The 22,940-nt window shown below is 37.9% G+C and overlaps 1 protein-coding gene across 2 annotated transcripts in view; it reads right to left on the bottom strand.

Annotated features, from left to right (window-relative positions):
* cntnap3 (contactin associated protein family member 3) overlaps positions 1-21,606 on the bottom strand; it is a 193,344-nt gene extending 171,738 nt beyond the window's left edge. For both annotated transcript variants that reach the window (XM_056261574.1, XM_056261576.1), the window contains exon 1: positions 21,476-21,606. In XM_056261574.1, coding sequence (XP_056117549.1) covers positions 21,476-21,560 — 85 coding nt within the window. In that variant the 5' untranslated portion in view covers positions 21,561-21,606. The remainder of the gene's footprint in view (positions 1-21,475) is intronic.
* Positions 21,607-22,940: the final 1,334 nt, after the last annotated feature.

Genomic DNA, 22,940 nt, shown 5'->3' with positions numbered 1-22,940 from the left:
TAATAAATAAAATAAATACTAATATTAAGAAACAAAAAAGGAAATCATATGTTGGCACAATTCATATGTCTAAACAACTAATTTCAAGCATTTAAGGAGAATCCTTCGGGTCAAAAAGTTTCTGCAAGTTTATGAAAGACAAATTCAGTGAAGTGTGTCCCAAATTGCAGCACACCATGATACCGAGCGATTACCATACTTATATACTAGATATTTTTATCATGCACCAAGGTAAATACCATGGTATATTACCACCACAGTAAAAAGGTAACAGCACATTGAGATACAGTGCATTATGGAGATCTGATTTAAAGCCCTGAGGTGTTGGACAGTAAGAGGAGCAGACCCAGCATTAACTGTATGTCACTGTCTCGCGTCTGAAAGCTGCCAGAGCTCTGTGACTCAGTGACTAATGCTGCGCTATCCGATGAGTGAATACATCCAATCTGCCTCCATTATTTATTCAAACTTACAAAGAAACTACTGAGCAAACTCCCAGAGCCACATCCTGTCAGCACGTCAGCGGCGGCACATCTCGCTTTGATCCGAGCCTTTATCTCGGGTAAACACGCCTGACAGCCGGGCCACGACGCAGAGAATTATTCTGTTTAACAATGCAAAACAATTAAGGGAAGATGTCATGATGACAGACTATCTTCTAAGCACAACGCACACAGACCTCAGAAACACATCAGATTAACTCAAAGCCACATCATCTAACAAGGTGGGCACGCGCGTCAAGAAAAGCATGCATAATATATAAATAGCGAGACAAGCGAAGCCTCGCTTGGAACAAAACATGCATAACGAAATGCATATGAGACGACACATTGCACTTTTTATTATTCTCTCCATACGAATGCATTGTTTTCCTGCTCCTCTGACATATTTCCCTGCATTGAAAACAGCTTTGACATCATTACGGGGAGAAACTTAAGATTCATTTTCCATCTGTTCTTTCGCTTAATTCCCTGTGCTATGCAGCACGTATGAAGTATGCAACGAATAAATATTAATTGACGCTGCCAGTAGAAGTTAACAAAGAGAATTGGTTTGTAACTCAATACATGTAGGTGTGCATTCATCTTGCACAGATGATCTCAGCGGAAGGTGAACCTGTTTTATCGTCCAGCAGGTGGAAATGTTCCTGCTCTATTGCGTACGAACCCCATTCGTTTCTGACTTAAAAGATATGGCCTGAAACTCCCTTTTTTCCTGCAGCATTCATAATTCAGATTATCATAAGCTCTGGAGTCAGGCCGGATCTGTGGGTGGTAGTTTGTGTTCTGGGCTTATACAGACCCAGGAGACTGCATGACTTCTGAAAGCGTTCTTGATCAAACGTGTGGCATTAAGTCATATTCCGCTGGATCTACCGCTCACTCGCCTCATGTTATTTATAAAGCGCATGCTGCACAGAGCATCACTGGAGTTACACACTTAACGTCCTTCAGTGGGTCTGTGCAGAACTTCACATTCAGAGAAGATTTCTTTGTGCTGTGTAGGAGACACCGGGGCTAGTTGTCACAAAAGTCAACCCTACCCCAACTGTATGATGAAGGTGGATCTGTACTGAAAGGTTGAACTGTGTTCTCAGGATGGGTAAATTGTCACATTTGCATATTAGAGCAAGTTGTTCGATGTGTTACAGTCAGTGCTGGGTAGTAACTGAATACATGTAATCTGATGTAAAATGATTACATGAACCCAGTAATGTTTAATGCACTTCATGTTTATGACAACCAATGAATCTATTTCCTTTCCATTTGCTACAAGTAATATGATTTAAATCTATGTGATAAACAAGGACAAAAGGAATCATTTAATTAGCATTTCATATTTTTTAATAAATTACATTCTCCTGAATTCAGTGTCAATAAACAGCATTATTTCCAATGTGACAGCTTGCTTCTTATATTGTGACAACATGCCCCACGAGAGGGGTCAACACTTTTGTTTCATAGTCAAGACTTTCAAGTTTGTCTAAATAGAATTAAAAAGTGTGACAACTAGCTCCAGCGTCCCAGTTAAAGATTATTACATTCTTGATGTTTGATTATTACAACTTTAGATCAATGTTTTGGTTTCTGGCATCTTTAAGCACCAGAAAAAATAATAATAATATATATATATTTTTTTTCAAACACCTAAGGAATGAAAAGTTCTTTGTGGAACATCAAAGATTTCCCAGTGACATCAGACTGGTTCTAAATAGAACACTTATTTTAAAATGTATTGTTTCTAAAAGCTGGAGTGCAAGTGAAATATAAACCCAGAGCCAATCTCCCACTTCTACACACTCATGTTCTGGTTCTCCAGGGACGTCTGTTTCATCTCATGGTGTTTTAACTGCATTTTAAAGAGCCACGACTCCTCAAAAAATCAAGGCGTTTGATTCTTGCAGGGGTTTGTAAGATGATGAATGCTCATTTTCTTAATGGACGGACATCCTCGGAGAGTAAATCACATTAAACATACATTTTCTTGACATGCATGTTGTAATTGCTTGTTTTAACTACTAATGAGCTGCTGCCATGAAAGCCAGTGATATAGAGAGTGACTCATCTGAGCGAGTGACATCAGCAGAGAGTAAACATGAGCAAGAGTCTCTCCGCAGCAGGACCAGGGTGTGAGCTAGCCTGGTTCTACCAGACTCTCGTACATTTCATTTGTACAGAGAGTCTGGCCTCGCTCCATTGAGAAACGTTTACTTCCTTGTAGGCGGGTTCTCTGTTAAAGTTCAAAACTATTGGATCTGCCCAGCGTCACTCAGGATCTGCCATAGCCAATCGCTAACGTGTGGTCGTGACGTATGTCATGCGCCGAAACCGGCTGGAAACAAGTCCGAATTCCATATTCATAAATCTAAATATCTAAATGCTAAACCTCTCTTTCTTATATTTGTGAAAGAATTTTAAAAATACCTCTTTTCAATTAAGTTGTCTGAGAACAAAAAAAGCCTTAAAAACATTATCTGTTTGTAATTATTTTCCTTTGTCATGTAATTCTCTTAACTTGTTAATGTTTATTTTATATTATCCCCCTATTGTTTTATTTTTGTTTTATTTTTTATTTGTTTTTTTTATTTGTTTTTGTATTATGTTTTCTGTTATTACTTGTGTTTTAAGCAATAAAAAAAACAAGTCCGAATGATCAGAGGATTATGTTTAGAATAAGATGTCTGTCAACGAGAGCTGCATGTTTTGTTCATCGAATTTAAGAGTTCAAGGAACAATTCTAAATGTATATTTGACACTAAGGACAGTGATATATTCAGTCAACTGTCGAAGCTGGGTGTAATCATTAACAATACGCCGCTGCGGTCGTTTCGGATCTGCCGCAAATGCTGTACAGTGATCATCGTGCACGCCGAGCTGCCCAGCACGAACTCCTAACCTTTCTGCCTCCCTCACTTGGTCCTCCATTAGTGCAACAAGAGGAGACGACAACAACTATCGGCTTTGCATCCTATCGTTCGCCTTAGCTAACTCATTCACCACTAGCGGAGTGAGCTGGAAAATTAAACTTTTCCCGAACCCCTTGGGGAGGAGGGCCACAACATCATGGCCACCAACAACACTTGGCAAACATTGATCTTGCTCCGGCTTTAACTTCTGGATATTCGGCAGTTTTGCAACAACGGACCGAATAGATTTTCTCTCGTCTTTCTCCGCTGCCGTTACTGAACTCCAACTCAAACTGACGCGCTACATCAACGTCATCGTTCTCAGCCACTCCCTCTATTCGCTGATTGGTCCTACAAAAAATTGATTTCTGGAAACCTAAGAATACACAGCAGTCCCAGACGTAGTACTGAAGGAAAATGAAATTGAGCGGAAGTGCGTAGGAGGGCGGAGCCAGGCTAGGTGTGAGCGGGACTCGCCATCAAATCCAGCAAACTTTGGTGGATGTAAGCAAACAAACAAACATACAAACAAGCCCTGCATCATCCTGGAAATAAAAATGAATATTTCACAACTGATGTAAATAATACAAATACATAAATAAATATTATTTACCTATACATGTTAAAAATAATTAAAAATAAAAATATATACAAATAAAATAAGTAAATATTATTTAATTATATATATATATATATATATATATATACTCACCGGCCACTTTATTAGGTACACCTGTCCAACTGCTCGTTAACACTTAATTTCTAAGCAGCCAATCACATGGCGGCAACTCAGTGCATTTAGGCATGTAGACATGGTCAAGACAATCTCCTGCAGTTCAAACCGAGCATCAGTATGGGGAAGAAAGTTGATTTGAGTGACTTTGAACGTGGCATGATTGTTGGTGCCAGAAGGGCTGGTCTGAGTATTTCAGAAACTGCTAATCTACTGGGATTTTCACGCACAACCATCTCTAGGGTTTACAGAGAATGGTCCGAAAAAGAAAAAACATCCAGTGAGCGGCAGTTCTGTGGGCGGAAATGCCTTGTTGATGCCAGAGGTCAGAGGAGAATGGCCAGACTGGTTCGAGCTGATAGAAGGGCAACAGTGACTGAAATAACCACTCGTTACAACCGAGGTATGCAGCAAAGCATTTGTGAAGCCACAACACGCACAACCTTGAGGCGGATGGGCTACAACAGCAGAAGACTCCACCGGGTACCACTCATCTCCACTACAAATAGGAAAAAGAGGCTACAATTTGCAAGAGCTCACCAAAATTGAACAGTTGAAGACTGGAAAAATGTTGCCTGGTCTGATGAGTCTCGATTTCTGTTGAGACATTCAGATGTTAGAGTCAGAATTTGGCGTAAACAGAATGAGAACATGGAACCATCATGCCTTGTTACCACTGTGCAGGCTGGTGGTGGTGGTGTAATGGTGTGGGGGATGTTTTCCTGGCACACTTTAGGCCCCTTAGTGCCAATTGGGCATCGTTTAAATGCCACGGCCTACCTGAGCATTGTTTCTGACCATGTCCATCCCTTTATGGCCACCATGTACCCATCCTCTGATGGCTACTTCCACCATGTCACAAAGCTCTAATCATTTCAAATTGGTTTCTTGAACATGACAATGAGTTCACTGTACTAAAATGGCCTCCACAGTCACCAGATCTCAACCCAATAGAGCATCTTTGGGATGTGGTGGAACGGGAGATTCGCATCATGGATGTGCAGCCGACAAATCTGCGGCAACTGTGTGATGCCATCATGTCAATATGGACCAAACTCCCTGAGGAATGCTTCCAGCACCTTGTTGAATCTATGCCACGAAGAATTGAGGCAGTTCTGAAGGCAAAAGGGGGTCCAACCCGTTACTAGCATGGGGTACCTAATAAAGTGGCCGGTGAGTGTATATATATATATATATAATTAAATAATATTTACTTATTTTATTTGTATATTTTTTATAAATATTTTGCCTGTATGCAAAGAAATATTATTTATTTATATTTATGTAAAAAACAGTATAATATAAATATATTTAAATTAACTAATTAATAGTAAATTATTTACCTAAAAACAATACAAAACAAACAAATAATTATTATTTAATTATATGAAACAAACCAACAAACAAATGAAGTCACGAAAAAGACTCTTGGTGAGAAAAGATTAAATAATGAATCAAGATGTTTGTTGGATGGATCCCAGTCAAGTCAATGGGGGGACAAGTCAAGTGCATTGTGGGATACAGTATTGCACGCAGTGTGGACTGGCTGTATGCTTCGCATTTTGGCAAATGTAGTTGGCTATCAAGAAAATCTGCATAGTAGACACAGTACACACTATATACTGCAGGTCTAATACACTTAGTATGCTATTCTGAACATTTCTAAAGTGTTTATATATATTAACAGAGACAGAGCGAAAGCCACACAACTCTTGATATCATGGAGCCTTTCAACCACAGGCCGTTAAACAATTTACAAAGTGCCTATTTGCGGGACGGTTCAGTGTGTGTGTGTGATACCAGGCAGGGTCGAGCTGTGTCACTAAAACCTTTCCTTTCCATTACCAACAACTAATCAGCTTTCCCTCTCACACATCCAGACGCCTGACACGAAACTCGAGAGCTCTGACGCCTCAAGGGTGAGAAATATCTGATTAGCTTCTTTCTTCATGGGTGAAAAGGGTGCACGCTTCGCCTTTGACCTAGTTTGCTAGCAGGTCACTCTGCGCCCCTAACCTGCCACAGGGGAAGCACTGAAGAGTGAAATGAAATACGCGTGTAGAATGAGACACAGCAGCCGCTACTCCTCCAGCATCCCACCGTCTACTTTCTTGTGTTTTATCCGTTCTCCTTCAAGGGCACATCTGTGACAGTCTATTAGTAAGTTTGAGGCTGCTGATATAAAACATGGAAAACATTTAAAGGAATAGTTCACTCCAAAATGAAAACTCAGACATTATTTACTCGTTCCCGACCCACATGCTGCTGTCTCTTTCTGAAAGACTCCACAGGAGGATTTTTCTAAGGACATTTAGACAAACATTACAGTGTCGAATGATGTCTTGCTCTTCTCTGTATGACCATAAATGACGGAGTATTTAAGTTGTTTCTGCTGTAATAATGGGTGGGCTATGGAAGCTTGTTTCCACAACTGAATGAAAAATAAAAAAGGTAATTGCGACTCTTTATCTCACAATTCTGATTTTTTTTCTCAGAATTGCGAGATATAAAGTCAGTATTGCGTGATATTAAGTCAGAATTGCGTGATATAAAGTCAGAATTGCAGGTTGTAAAGTTGGAATTGCGTGATATAAAGTCGCAATTGCGCGTTGTAAAGTCAGAATTGCGTGATATAAAGTCGCAATTGCGTGTTAAAAAGTCAGAATTGCGTGATATAAAGTCGCAATTGCGTGTTGTAAAGTCAGAATTGCGAGATATAAAGTCAGAATTGATTTATATAAAGTCGCAATTGCGTGTTATAAAGTCGCAATTGCGTGTTATAAAGTCAGAAATGCATGATATGAAGTCGCAATTGGATGTTGTAAAGTCATAAATGTGTGAAATAAAGTCGCAATTGCGTGTTATAAAGTCAGAATTGCGAGATATAAAGTCACAACAAAGATATAAAGTCAGAATTGATTGATATAAAGTCGCAATTGCGTGTTGTAAAGTCAGAAATGCATGATATAAAGTCGCAATTGCGTGTTGTAAAGTCAGAAATGCATGATATAAAGTCGCAATTGCGTGTTGTAAAGTCAGAAATGCGTGAAATAAAGTCGCAATTGCGTGTTATAAAGTCAGAATTGCGAGATAAAAAGTCAGAATTGCGTGATATAAAGTCGCAATTGCGTGTTAAAAAGTCAGAATTGCGTGATATAAAGTCGCAATTGCGTGTTAAAAAGTCAGAATTGCAAGATATAAAGTCAATATTGATTGATTAAAAAGTCGCAATTGCGTGTTGTAAAGTCAGAAATGCATGATATAAAGTCGCAATTGCGTGTTAAAAAGTCAGAATTGCGTGATATAAAGTCGCAATTGCGTGTTAAAAAGTCAGAATTGCGTGATATAAAGTCGCAATTCCAGGTTGTAAAGTCAGAAATGCGTGAAATAAAGTCGCAATTGCGTGTTATAAAGTCAGAATTGCGAGATATAAAGTCAGAATTGATACAACACGCAATTGCGACTTTATATCACGCAATTCTGACTTTTTAACACGCAATTGCGACTTTATATCACGCAATTCTGACTTTTTAACACACAATTGCGACTTTATATCATGCAATTCTGACTTTATATCTCACAATTCAGAGAAAAGATGTCAGAATTGCGAGATGTAAACTCGCAATTGTGAGATAAAAAGTCTCAATTCTGTCTTTTTTTTCTCGCAATTGCGACTTTATTTTTCACAATTCTGACTTCATATCTCGCAATTGTGAGATAAAAAGTCGCAATTATTATTATTTATTTTTTTATTCAGTGGCGGAAACAAGCTTCCATAGTGGGCAGATGACATCATCCAGATGTGCCAATCACCCGAGCTAGGCAGAAAAAGACTACAGGAGAGCAAAAACTACTCCCTGCACAAGTTTGATTTTTCATCATTCTATTTATTTTGTACTTTTATAACACAATAGATGCTCTTTAGTTTTGTGGCAGATTGTAACCAAATAAAAAAAATTATCAGCCCTACAAAAAAATATGACCAATGCAAGAGTGCATTCTGTTTACTTCTTAGTGCTTAATACACTAAAGGAGATTGTAGCAACTACCCCAGGGGGACTAAATGTTGCTAGCTGGAACAAACTGTGATTCGACCCACTGTCTGTTCAAAATAAATGAAAAGAAACCTAGCATTGGGGATTGGTTGCTTTTTCCTGTTGTACCGAACTCGCATCGAACCCATATATATATAATAAAAGTGTCATGCTCACCAAGGCTGCATTTATTTGATCAAAAATACTCCATCATTACTCCAGTCTTAAGTGTCACATGATCCTTCAGAAATCATTCTAATATGATGATTTGCTGCTAAAGAAACATTTCTGATTAATATCAATGTTTGTTTTTTTTGTTTTTTTTTTGTGTGAAACCATTCTTTGATGAATAGAAAGTTCAAAAGAACAGCATTTAGTTGAGATAGAAATCTTTTGCAATATTATACGTGTCACTTTTGATCAATTGTCTTAAATTGAAAAGCAAGTATTGCTGAATAAAACGATTCATATCTTTCGGAGAATGAATATTTTTTTTGTTTGCCTGTTTTGCTGCTGTAAGAGATTCTGATAAAACATCAATAGCAGGAGGGCGAGTGAAAAGAAAATACAGAAATTGACATTTTTGAGTGAACCTTTAAGTGTTTTGGTTGACATTTCTTTCCAAACAAACTCCACAGCGACAGCTAAAGAAATATTTGATCAAGTGCAGTATATTCTGTAGACAAAATATCGCTCAAGATGATGAATTCTCTGGGCTGTATCACCTATCAGCCGTGGCAGGTGTGTGAGATGAATGTGCGTTGCTTTGGGTGCTAAAGCCTTGAGAGATACTCGGCCTTGAGTCCCTGACAGCTGCGGTGTTATTTCCTGCCAATTTTGTGCTTAAATACTGCGGTCCGTATTAATAAATGCAGATGCATGAGAGGCAGCCAAGAGTTCAACAAGAAAAAAACACAACTGCCACTAGTGTGTAACCTTGACTCCATGAGAATCCCATTCAGCGCTTGACTTTCTATTCACACATTTTCATAACTGACAGTAAAGAAGACGTATGAGGGTGATTTGTTCTCGGCTTCGCCCCGTGCCGACGTCCAGGCTCTTTGAGACACCGAACTGCCATGAATCATAATGGACAATGTGCTTTGCGGGGAAATACAGAGAATATTCACAGCAAATTGATCTTATGCCGAGGGTTTATGTTTCGTTCCATACAAACAACTAGTAGAATTGATAAACGATAATTCCTGATGGGGCAAAGACCTCACTGTGGGAGATACAAGCCATATTTCCACACATAGTTACTGATGATGGACAAAAACTGGAACCCAACTAGCAAACAAAACAGCTATCAAACCTGTTTAACAACATGGAAGTGTGTCGTTTCAACAGATCAGTGTTTTAAAAGTGTCACAATGTAGCACACTTCAGAATTCTTAACTATTTAAACATTTAACTTCTTTCCTCGTCTTCCTACTTCCCAACATCTAGAGGAGCTGAAACCCAGCCAAACTCGATCCCACACTTGGCATCTCCTTTCTTCCAGCTCTTTAATTGATTCTATTGCAATAAAGGACAACATACTTCACAATTATGACTAAGAGTCCACGACACTCTGGTGGCAACTTAGTTTTATCATAAAGCGCACCACACCGGCAAGCATAAGCAGCCACACAGTCATGATTAAATTGAACACCTCAATGCCTCCAAACCAGCTTTCGGCAATGATAAACGACCTGGAAATAAAGATAACATAGCAGGGGATGTCAGTCTTTCTGACCTGAGATCAGATAGGAAAACCCTCCTGATATGCTTAGTGCAGACACTGAGTGTTTAGACGTGATTGGCAGGCGGATTCTGAGCCAACAAACCAGCCCTGGATCTCACCGGTGTAACTCGGTCCTGAATATAATTGCCTTGGCAAAATGAACAGCTCAGGCTTAATGTGAAAAAACTGCTGCTGCACTATTCTGTTAATTCACTGACCGCTCCATTTGTCATCTGTACTAGTAACAGTCACATTTCTGTGCCTATTACTATTACAAATAGGTAAACAACGCCAGAGTGTCAAAAAAGAAATACTATTACCCCATACAAGAGTTTATACACTGTTAAATAAAGGATCTAAACAGGGTTTACAGCCTGATGCAACACAAGAAATCTAAAAAAAAAAAGAGCTTTTAATTCTCTTAGTTCTCTAGAAAAGAACCAAGAAACCATAACATGGATTTGAAGAACCTTTGAAACCTCAAGACCATTTTAACCTCCAAAGAACATCTCAAAAAACCTTAAACAGCCAAAGATAATTACATTGTTTAACCCTTACACTGTGTTGAAAACCCTGTGACACCTTAGACGTTCCCAGTCAAAAATGTCTGGCCTTTTAGGAATTGCTTGGGCTATAAATTGCTCGTCGTTATGCTATATTATGGCCAAATAATGGATTCAATCTTTTTGTCAACTTGTTTTCTTTCATTTAGGACAGGTTTTGTATTTCTTGATAAAGTAACTGTTTGATCGTAGCACCACAAGTGAGACTTTGTGCCATTTTGTACAAGATAAAAGCATTATAAAAACACACTTCCTGGTTGAACAATAAAGCACACTAGTGTGAAAACTTTTTTTCCTATATTTTATTGAAGATTGACTAAATTATCCACAAACAATGCTCAGATCAATGAGGCCAAGATGATAAATCAGTTCCAAAAATAAATACAAAACCTGTCCTAACTAACTACAGAAGCCCTGAACCGCAATGTAAAAAATAAATAAAAAAATCGAAAAATTATCCCCCCAAAAAATGGAAAGTACTTATACTCTATGTGAGTGAAGTCAATGAGTTTTAGTCCAATGCGATAACATTAACTAACATTTTCTAACAAAAGACCTGAACACAACATGAGGCTTAAATATATTTACATGACAACAGTGTTTGCATGCTATTTACAGAACAAGAACAATTTTAAAAACCACATATGTTCTGGTGCTTTAAAGAACCCAGATGGGCTTCTCTTTTAGTTCTTTAGGAAAACATCTAGTTCTGCTGCTTCAAGGAGCCCAGAAACCAAAACGCTGATCTGAAGAACCTAGAATGAAACACCAACAGCTAATTTTTTATCTCCAAAGAAACGAACAACTAAAGAGCCCCAAACAGCCCACAATGCTTTGCTGCAAAGAACCATTAAAGAGCCTTTATACTTAAGTGTGTACTCCAATATGAAACTGCACAACCGAGCCCCTGAGTCCATTCTCAAAATCGAGATATAATAATATCCCGCTAAATTTACCTTGGAGGTTAAAAGAAGAATGGAAGTGATTTCAGAAATGAAGCTTCTGTTGATGGCTCTTTAGGGCACAAGGACTTAAAAATGAAGAGTGAAAGTGGGTCATTGGATGTAAACAGCCCTGTGTGGACTCCAAAAGCACATGTTAGTTTTGCTCAGTGGTTTATGTTCAGCCCACTTCCACCAGAGAAACCAGCTGGGTCCAGCAGGGCTTTGATTTCGTCCTGATTCTGAGTCTCATATGGACATGAGCAGGATATTTCAGGCTTGTGCTTTATGGAGCGCACAGTGCTTTCCATACAGAAAAGATCATACAAAAAATGACCAGTTCACACTGTCAGACCAAATCCGATTATTTATGTATCCGATTGGAATGTGATCTAAAATTATTGACTGTCCACATTGTGTATCGCAACAGACTGTTCAGATCCAATTTGTGTGTCCCATGCCGCTCGTTCGTTTTCCAGAATATCCGCATTGGCTTCCATGGCAATGACGTTGCGTTGGTATATGCCAAAAACAACAACAACAACAACAGCCGCAGCACGGAGGGGTTTGCGATAATGATGACTTATTGTATTATTTACAACATGACGATGTGTAACACCAGGGCAGCAGCAGCAGAACCCTAGGAGGCTGGTATGAGTTCAAAAAATTTCCAAAAAATTTATGAAATCTGTGTTAACAAGATTACATTACACATTACCTTTAAAAAAAAACAAAAAACTTTGGTTTTATTTTTTTCAGTTTGTTGACTTTTTTTTACAGACTCAAAGATATATATGCCTCGCGCTCAAGCGCACATAAAGCTTGCCACAAAGCACTGGCAAAAGTACCCTTATGATTATGAATGTGTCGGGAAAAAATAGGAAGGAGACATTTTAATTGTTTATTAATAAACCAGTGTTTTCTGAGTCAGTGTTGGCTGCGAAGATGAAGTTGACGATGCTGACTGGTCATCTCTGCAGAATAGTGAACGCACGCCTATAAAGAGAAATGCACCTTTCATTTGGATTACATAATCAGAGAGAATTTGTTTTCAATTTGAATTAGTTCGTTTTAAAAGTAGACATTTCAAGCTTTCTATATGCCTATTTCTCATGTCTGTGAGGCAAGTACACTGAGTTTCGGTTCATTTGTGACGCGCTCTAGTTCTTCTTGCAGTCGAAGACGGAGTAACTATCTCCTCTTAGGGTGCTTTCACACCTGCCTGATTTAGTTCGGTTGAATCGCACTAGAGTTCGTTGTCCCCCTTGGTGCGGTTCGTTTGGGCTGGTGTGAATGCAGCCAATCACACTCTCTGGAGCGGTTTGTTTGTGGTGAGAACGTGATCCGACCACGAACAGACCCAACTGCCAAAGAACTGTGCATTTTTGGACAAAACCAGCTGCCGTAGTCAGCTGCGCTGTGCATTATGGGATGAGGACTAATGTTTGTTGACAGTTTGCACAGACAAACTTGGAGTTGTGAGGTGTGGAGCCTCATAGAAATTTGGTCTGATGACCATATTAGGTCCCAACTTTCAAAAACTCGAAATCTTCGCTTTGTTTAGCAAACCGCTCAGGAAAAGGGGGTTTCATAGATCTGTGGAATTTTCCCGCACGTTAATTCTGACCAATTGAAGTGCAGTTATGGAAATACGCTCAAGACACATCTGGCCAACGAGTGATGTGGATGTTGTCACGTGACTGCATTTTGGTTCATTTCATCAACTCATCAACTGATTCGGACCAGAGCAATCAGTGTGGTGTGAAAAGGAACCAAAACGCCTGAAAAATGCTAGAAAGTATTATTTTCCCCCCCTTGGTCTGGACTAAATGAACCAAACTATAGATGTGAAAGCACCCTTAAGTTTATTCCGTGCACTGTCAAGTGCTTCATCAGATTTGTCGTGTTGCCGGTCTTGGCAGCAATGATCTTGCCGCAAATATTGCATCATGCACTGTTGGCATCGAGCCTGGTGAAATGTAGCCACTCTTTTTTATCTTTGCCACATCTTTTCATCTATGGGGGTTGGGATGCTTACACACTACGCAGAGGTCTTCAATCCTGCTCCTGGAGGGCCACTGTCCTGCAGAGTTTATTTCCAACACTAATCAAACACACCTGAATCAGCTCATCAAGCTCTTCAGGATCGCTTGAAAATACAAAGGCAGGTGTGCTGAAGCAGGCTGGAACTAAACTCTGCAGGACAGTGGCCCTCCAGGAGCAGGATTGAGACGGGCGTAACCGGCGTAAACTAGTGTTTTTAACCCCTTAGGTATCCAAATTTGGTACCGAACGACAAGACATTTTTTTGATATCCGATGGTATCGAGGCAATTCGGTCAGTACCTAAAAAGTATCGAACTCAATACCCAGCTCTAGGTATAAGCGGCTTTATTCCGCGCTGTCGTCTCTGCCGGTTTCAAAACATGTCTCCGGTTTATCATCATTTTCTAATTGTTCGTCACGTTGCAACACAACCTTGTTTCTGCAGGGACTTTGAGCATGTTTCCTAAAACAACATCTGACGTTTACGTTTTACGTGGCGTGAGAAAGTAAACCACGTGAAATCCGATCAGAGCAGTCAGACTGAAACCGATTTCCACAAATGCGATTTGTAAAAATCGCTTTTGATGTGATTTTTTCGCTGTTCACACGTGCTAAATATGATAGGATTTCAATCAGATATGCACAAAAATCAGTCTGAACGAGGCTTTAGTGATCAGATACACAATTTTCACCTGCCGGATGATAAAACAGATGAAAAAAATCCCACAGACGCACAATGAACGAGGAAGAGACAAATTCCAGAAGATCACAGAAACTTGGGAGAGAACTCGCCCTAGCAACCACATAGCAACATGCTAAAAATAAACAATTAGCAACAAAGTTCAACAGCATCAGTTTCTTCGAAAAAGTGAATAAAGCTATATCACTAGTCAAATATCAAATTGTACAGTATCATAAAGACACAAAGTATAAATATATAAATAAAAGTCCTAAAAACGTAAAAATGCAGTTCAATATTCAGTTATCCTCATGTTAATGTAATATACGGTAAATTAAATTGAACAAAAAAAATCTTAAAGTATCTACATAACCACACCATCTGCCAATCACAGAATAATCACATGCAATGAATGGAATGTAAATAGAATGTAATGAGAACAGTACTGAATTGGAAGATGAGTACAAGATTTGTATGTATTTACGCTGATTCTGTGTTCAGACTTACAGACACACACTTGACGGTGCGTTCTCAGAAAGAACACCACAGACCCAGTGTAATCACCACGGGAAAATCTCAGAGTTAAACTGGGAGTTGTGAAAAATATGATACACCGGTGTTTTGCCAGATGAGAAGTTTCTCTATGTATCATCTTTTTACTCTTTTAATTCATTTTAAAACTGCATCATATATCTCTTTTACTTTCTTTTATAACCGTTTTAATTTTCCTTGTGTAGCACTTGTCTGAATTATTAGCAGTAATTTAGTAGATATTCTTTTTACTTTAGTTTTATAATAAAGATAAGATTTGAATTTCGTCAGAAGGATTAGGTATCGCTAAGGAGACAGCGGGTTGTCATGAAAAGTAACAGACAGACACAAGATTAGAAGTATAATTGGTTTCACTTTAAATAAAAAATAGAAAATTTGTCAAGTAAAAGAAAGTAAAATCACAAAATCACATAAACAATAGTCAAAACGATTGACTATGAAAATTCCCACCTCGAGTGCACTCTTGTCGGTGTTTTCATATATATACTCACATAGTCAGTTTAACACTCAGAAAGAAAATAGAAAATAACAAACAAGATGCAACAGAAAAGAGTATAATCTCTCTCTCTTGAGACCCTTAAGTGTCTCACGTAAAAGTCCCAATGTCTCTCAAATCTGGATTGTGGTTGACCCTCAAAAAAAAAGAAGAAAAATAGTTCTTAAAATCAAATTTGTGATTGAGTACGAGTAGCACTGGAAACTCAAGGAAAGGATATCGGCCTCCTCTCCACAACGTGATGTCTTTTCCCTTTCTAAAGACTGGGTTGGCTCGCCATCAAACACGGAATCTACAAGACGTCACAGAAGGTCGTGCAGTCATCACATCTCCACGATATCAAGAAGAAAGAAAAGAAAAGAAAACGGAAAAACGAAAGGAGAGAGAGAAAAAAAAAACCTGGCCTGATCACAGACCAGTACATTCATTTAGTACATTTCAAAATAAGTTCCACATCAAAGATACAGAATAACATCTAATACACATTTACAATTACCATTTCTTCATGAAATAATATAATCACATTAATTTACCTCTGAATCAATAGCTCTCTTTCTAATACAGACACGTTGCCAACAATGGCGACGGTGAACTCTGAAATGAACAAATAATAACCACGCGGTTCAATATAACCGCTCAAACTGAAGTAATCACATAACCAGTAGACATACAGTACAAATATATTTTTTTTCACAGAATTGATTAACTAATTATTTACCTTTGTGATCGATTTTTCTTTTGCTCTCACACAGGCGCAACTACAGGCGTGCGTGATCATAAAATGGCGTCGGTGAACTGCAATGTACAATGACCACGCGGTTTACTTCAGACATTTATGACTACTCGGATCAAAATACAATTTAAAGAGAAAATAACCAGTCCACAGCAACTAATTTACGGTTTAGTAGCAGTAATTCTATCTTATTATGAAGTAATACAGTCTTTTTATCATTAATTATATGATACTGACTCACCAGGTAGAATGTATTCCTCTATTCAATCGACTTCTTATTCAGAATGCATCAAATTAATAAAATCTCGACTTTCTCATACTCTTTCCACAGATTCTCAATCTAAGATTTATAGAAACGGATCACGACGATCAGATTGCGTCTGCTCTTCTCAATCAAGCTCGTCTCTTCTGTCATTGCGCATGCTCGTCGACACCCATGACTCAAATGACAAAGAGCTCTCATTGGTTGATCACTGAGCTTTTATCTAGAATGAATTTGAATATTTATTCATTTTTATATTATTCACTTTTTTCATCTCTTATCAACTTTTATTAAGGGAACAGATCACTAAATTGTGTTTAAATTAAATTAACTTTATTTAACCTGTGTTACACTTGCTTTTATTTTTTGTGATTATTTTAATTCCTTTCTGTAAAGCACTTTGAATTGCCATATTGTATGAAATGTGCTATATAAATAAACTTGCCTTGGCTTGATGAGGAAGAAGCACATTCCAGAAGATTAAAGAAACTTGAAGGGGGTCTTGCCTTAGCAACCACAGCAAAACGCTAAAAAGCAATTACAGCAACACCCTGGCAACGACCTTAGTATCACATCTATATCACCAACAAAGATGTAGCAAGAAAATACCATGTTTTTTTGGGTACCATGATGTTCTCTGAAGTATCTCGGAGTGGAGATATCATAACTGTGCCGTGATACAGCTATAATAATATGTTTATTTTCTATAGCGCCTTTCTACAAACTCAAGGTCACTTTACAATAGTAAGTCCAATGAACATGACAGCAGGCATAAATGATAAGTGATGAGATCTGAGGAGACAAAGAGAGGGAAGAATTGAAAATGATACCCAGGCTTTTAACAGTGGTGGAAGGCTGAACTAGGAAACCAGCAATGTCAATATTGTCAACACAGAGACAGGATGTAAATTGAGGAGGACCAACCAGAAGTAGATTTGTTTTGTGTAGTTTAGGAAATTACTGGTCTTCCATGCATTTATTTCATCAATACAAGCCGAAATGGAGTTGGCAGCACTTCAACGTAAGGACTATGCCTGGCCTCCAGCATGCTCTCGTTTCTAACGCATCCTCAATCTGTGCAGACAGAAGACGAGAATCCAGCATCCATCACTTCAGATATTGTATCCCGAAGTGCTGTGTGTGGTGGAGAGCCAGGGGCTTACAAAGTTCATAACCATCTGTTTCAATTACAGCACATATGCATCTCATTACGAACACCCTCACACACATATACACCTGAAGCGTGATGTCACTGTCTTCTTCTGGAGCGACACACAGTGTGAGCGAACGTTTATGGTGGCGGGCATCACTCAGCATTAGACTGCATCAGTGTAATTCCCCGTGATCCACTCTGGTAAGCTCATTCTGATGTATTCCTCCATTCCAGATTCCACATCCGTGACCAAATACAGCTGAAAGCCTCAAAATAAATGCTAACACCCCGTCTGCACTGGAAACGCTGAAGTCAGTCACTGACCGTCTGATGCAAAACTGCACGTAAACATGCAACCAAACATAATTGGTTGACTTCATGCAACTCATAGGTAGAGCTGCAGGACTAATCGAAAATAAAATCTATGAAATATGTATATACGCTTATGAAATTGCAGAGCCTGTGATTTAATTACATAAATGAGAAGTGCTTGTCAGCTCCCTGCAGTTTACAGTCAAAATAAAAGTTGGTTGGTTTGATGATGATGATTATAATAATTTTATTTTTATTTTACAGTGAAATATTAATATAGTATTAAATAATATGTACATATATATTTAAATATAATTAGTTTGAATTGTGTTAAGTGTATTAGTATGTATTAATTACTAAATGAATTAATAATTACTTCTTTAAATTATTTTAATATAATTCATATATATATATTTTTTTTTAATGTCAGTAATCATAATGAGAGTTATTATTATAATTATTATTATTTTTACTAATACTACTACAACTATTATTTTATAGCTATATTGATCATCACAAAATGATGGCCAAATTGAGCAGCCCTTCAAATAAGCATAGCAAACCTGGATCTTTTTTTAAAATTGCAATTAAGTGTTTTTATCGTTTTTATTAATCGCAAATTGATTTTTTTTTTTTTTTAACTCATGTTCATATAAGTCTGGGGATGTACCAGTCACTGTATTGGCTAACACAGTCTCAATAGATCTGTGCGTTAAGTCTGAGGGTGTGTTCACACTTGTTGTTCGGTTCGCTTGGTTCGTTTGATCCGGACCCCCCCTAAAAACAGCTATGCTTGAGCATTCTGTCCTTTTTTAGGGTCACATCTTGTGACATCATGTCCTGTTTTTGGTTAGTTCACTTGTTTTTGGTCGGTGTTGCGTTTATATTTCATTCGAACCGCACTAGAGTTTGTTTGGAAGCGGATTGAGACCCCTCTTTTCAGCGGTTTCGGTCCGCTAGTTTGGTGACCACCAGTTCACACTTATTCAAATTAACAGCACTAACAGAGCAATCGCACCAGGGTTCGTTTTAATCCAACCAATCATGCCAAGTGTGAACACACTCTTAAAGTGTAAGTGCAATAGACTTTTTTGCACAGACTGACAATACTGTGAATTTATATGAATGAGTTTCAACACCGGTTTAGACTCTTTTCACAGACTGTAATGATGTGTCTTCACAGTTATTAACATTGTATATCTAACAAAGTTTGTTTTTAGATTTTCATTTTTTTTGTGTAATGTACATTTAAAACAATGTACTTTGTATTATATTATATTGGCATTAAATTAGAGAACATGCAATGCAACACTCTAAACAATGCTGGGTTGTTTTAACCCAAATTTGGGTCAAATATGGACAAACCCAAATGTTGGGTTAAAAATGTAATTTAAAATGTTAACCCAACGTCAACTTTCACTTTCAACTGTAAATTTTTGAATTACATTTTTAACCCAACATTTGGGTTTGTCCATATTTGACCCAAATTTGGGTTGAAACAACCCAGCATTTTTTAGAGTGAACGGCTGAGGGAATGACTGCAAATTTGACATTCTCTTCTGACCAACATAATCAATTCTCTTTATTTTTTCCTCTTTTGTAAAGTCATAGAAATACTATCATTGACTAAATGGGAACGCAAACATTATATTTGTTGTAGTTTCCGTTCACTATTGAAGTTCACCCCTCTATGACAATTTCCGCTTCTATGACACCAGAAATGTGAAAAGGTTATAAATCCACCCCCATAGAACGCTAAAAACAAATTGTTCACAGCCGAATAGATTCCCCCTTTAGATTTAACATGAAACTGTTACTAAAGCAAACAGTGAACATAGTCCTGCTGAGGATGCGTAGTTTGAAGAGTGTGTAATTTCTGTTGGCGCATGGTTTGTTATCTCTTCTACTCGTCAGTGCTGTTTCTAACCGTTTCTCCTCCTAATCTCCTCCATCGCTTTAAAAGATATCATTCTTTGTGTAGAATTCAAATGGGTCCAATACGTTTGTGGTCTGCACCGAATCGAGCATATGATCCGCTCTGTGCTGTCGTGTCTCTGGACTGGAGCTGTGGCGGTTCGCGTGACACTGACACGAAACCAGACTTCATTCGTCCCAAAGGAAAGCATATTTACACTGTCTGAATCGTTCCCTATCCCCTATATAGTGCACTGTGTGCCATTCACCATGTAGAAAATAGTACATGTGTGAACAAATGACCGATTTTAGCCGCAGCTTCAGCGTCTATTTATAATGTAGGGGGCGGAGCTTCAGATTCTAGAGAGCATTTGATTGGACGGAAAATCTGATGAGAAGCTGAAGTGCAGAGTGATGTCATCAAAATCATTGATCCACATTGGTGGAAGTGAGATAGCCTGGTGCCACCAGACTCTCATACATTTCATTTGTAGGCTACATAGAGTCTGGCATCGCTCCATTGACAAGCGTTAACTTCCTTGTAGGCGGGTCCTCTGTTGAAGTCTAAAACTATTGGATCTGCCCAGAGCCACTCTGGATCTGCCATAACCAATCGCTAACGTTTGGTCGTGACGTATGACGACTCAAACTAGCGCACGACATCAACGTCATCGTTCTCAGCCACTCCCTCTGTTTGCTGATTCGCACGGTAAAAAATTGACCGGAGAAAACTAAAGAATACACCACAATCCCAGACGTAGTACTGAGGGAAAATGAAAATTGAGCGGAAGTACGTAGCAGGGCGGAGACAGGCTAGAAGTGAGAGACTGATATCTTCTTAAATGTGAATTTTTTGTCATTTGTTTGGAGCTCACTAACTAATAGGTAACCTTAAGGTTTTCATATTCATAATAAAAACCCCAAAACTTACATTTTGATTTCATGGGGACTTTAAACATCAAAAAAGTTCTGATGTTCCAATCATCAATACTAGACTTCTAGAAAATCCACTTGTATAAAACAATTGTACACATAATGTTACAACCTTCAACATTTCTAAATGTCTACTGCTGGTTTGCGGGTTAAAGCGGATTTAGCTGGTTAGCAAGCAAGTCTCACATCCTGACCACCAAAAAAATAAAAAATTGAACTGCCAAACCAGACCATCCTGACCAGAAAACCATCCTAGGCTGTTTTTAAGATTGTTTTCCCATAATTTATGGGCGCGATCGAGTTTTGTGAGTCACAACCAGCCTCGCGCATCAGGTAAATCTAATTATAGCCTTGAAGCTCTAAACTCCTGCGCATTAATAATACATTGGGCTATTATTAATAACGTTTTTATAATTAAATGTAATTGCCGATATTTTAATATGCTATTAATGCGTTAATATTAAATCTGGTAAACATTATTGTGAAATATTATGATATAATTATGAATAAGTTAGCGGTCATAAATGTGATGATAATTATCTGACATGAGCGCATTAAACACATTGCGCAGCGCATCCGACGAACTCATCATTTCAATACATAAAAAAGACAAAACTGCTCATTTTTGAGACTATTTGAAATAAAATCACACAACACATCTTCCTGATTTTAAAAACTGAATCAAACCCATTCGATGCGTAAAATCCCGTGACATTATCTGTTGCATTAATGAATCAATTACCTTCTCGAACTATTACATTCTATATAACACAACATCGAAACATAATGTAATAAACTATATCAACTAATATCATAAATCAACATCAGATGAATGACTCGTTCAATATGAGGTTGGCGCAAAGCAAAGTTCCTCCTCAACTTACTGCCGTTATTCCAGTCAGCGCATGAGCCTCTCTCGCGCACACAAATCCGAAAGAAAAGTCATTTTTAACCTCAGATTACTCTAAATAATATGAATAATGAGATACTCACCTTTACTAATAGAGCCTGTGATGAAGTGAAATATTAGATATAGCAGTAAAATCATTCCAATAGTGTGTGAGCCCCGCAGATCCATGATGCTCGACTGATGCTGGAATGAGACTGACTGACTCTCCTCAGCGCGAGTCTCTCTCTGTGAACGAGCGTAGTGTGTGTGTGTGTGTGTGTGTGCGCGCGCGCTCTGCTCTCAGTGGCTCTTTCACGCCATCCTGCTGCCGAAAACATCTGAATACAGTCCGCATGAAACACACACACACACACACGCGCGCGCGCGCGCAGACACACACTGTATGAAGCTGTTGGCCCTTTAAATTAATGTCATCAGGATATAAGAAAAATCAGCAATGCTGTCAGACGTCACTTGATATTCCAAATTATTGAACTTATTCAGAGCTCACAATGACTTTGAATTCGATTTTAAATTAAATTGAGTTAGCCTATAGCAAACAGGATGCAGAATTGCATATATAGACCTATATATATATATATATATATATATATATATATATATATATATATATATATATATAAATGGTAAATGGACTGCATTTTATATATGGATTTAAATGCAAGAAAATCAACTGCTAAAAGTGCTTTATTATATAGGCCTACATTATAAAAATACAATAAATAAACATGTTATTTTCCAGTATTTCCAGAAAAATTATTATATTAGCAATTCATGCCACATACAGAAATTGTACTAAATATATACATATTTTATTATATTTATTAATATAACTTTCATAAAAAAATATCTATTATGTTTATATTTATCTAATATAAAACAAAGTGGTGGACATTATGTGTTGCTGAATGACAAATAAATGCTGGCTGTGTTAACTGTTTTGACAGTACTGAACTTCATTTACAACTTTTGAAATATGCTGAATATCTAGAAATACATTAAATAAATAATAAAATCTCAAATAAATAATAAAAGGCATAATTAGTCAAATGTAATGGAGTAATCATTCCTATTTTGTCACAATCTTTGAATTCAAGTATATTCATTGTAATTCCGATTCATCAATTAATTCAAATTCACACTCATGAATTAAAACGAGTCACTTTTTAAATCCCGAGTCTTGTTTAACTTTGATATCAGGAGATACTTACAATAGGTTAGTGTATATGCAGGGTCAGGACTCAGGATGGTTTCCGGTGTCTCCTCTTCTAAACAGTGGTTGGTCTCTTTACATGCCGGTCAGACGCTCTCTTCCTGTAAGTGGGCAGTTCGTGGCTAGAATCAGCTGCAAAGTCTCACTAGGAGACATTCTTGTCACATCGATTAAACTCTCTTTCATTATCAATATAAAGCCTCAATAATGACGACAAACCGATTATCTCCAGCATGTGAGTATGCAAACTTTAAATCAGTGGTGTGAATCACCATGCCAATTACCTCAGATGGCCGTACTGTACCTGTTCCAATAGTCTGATGCAGATGATCAAA

This window comes from Rhinichthys klamathensis, unplaced genomic scaffold, assembly GCF_029890125.1.
Source record: "Rhinichthys klamathensis goyatoka isolate OS25496 unplaced genomic scaffold, OSU_Roscu_1.1 h1tg000183l_1, whole genome shotgun sequence".
NCBI classification, from domain to species: Eukaryota; Metazoa; Chordata; class Actinopteri; order Cypriniformes; family Leuciscidae; genus Rhinichthys; species Rhinichthys klamathensis.
The sequence above is the reverse complement of the archived record's forward strand: the minus strand, read 5'-3'. Positions and strand labels throughout refer to the sequence as shown.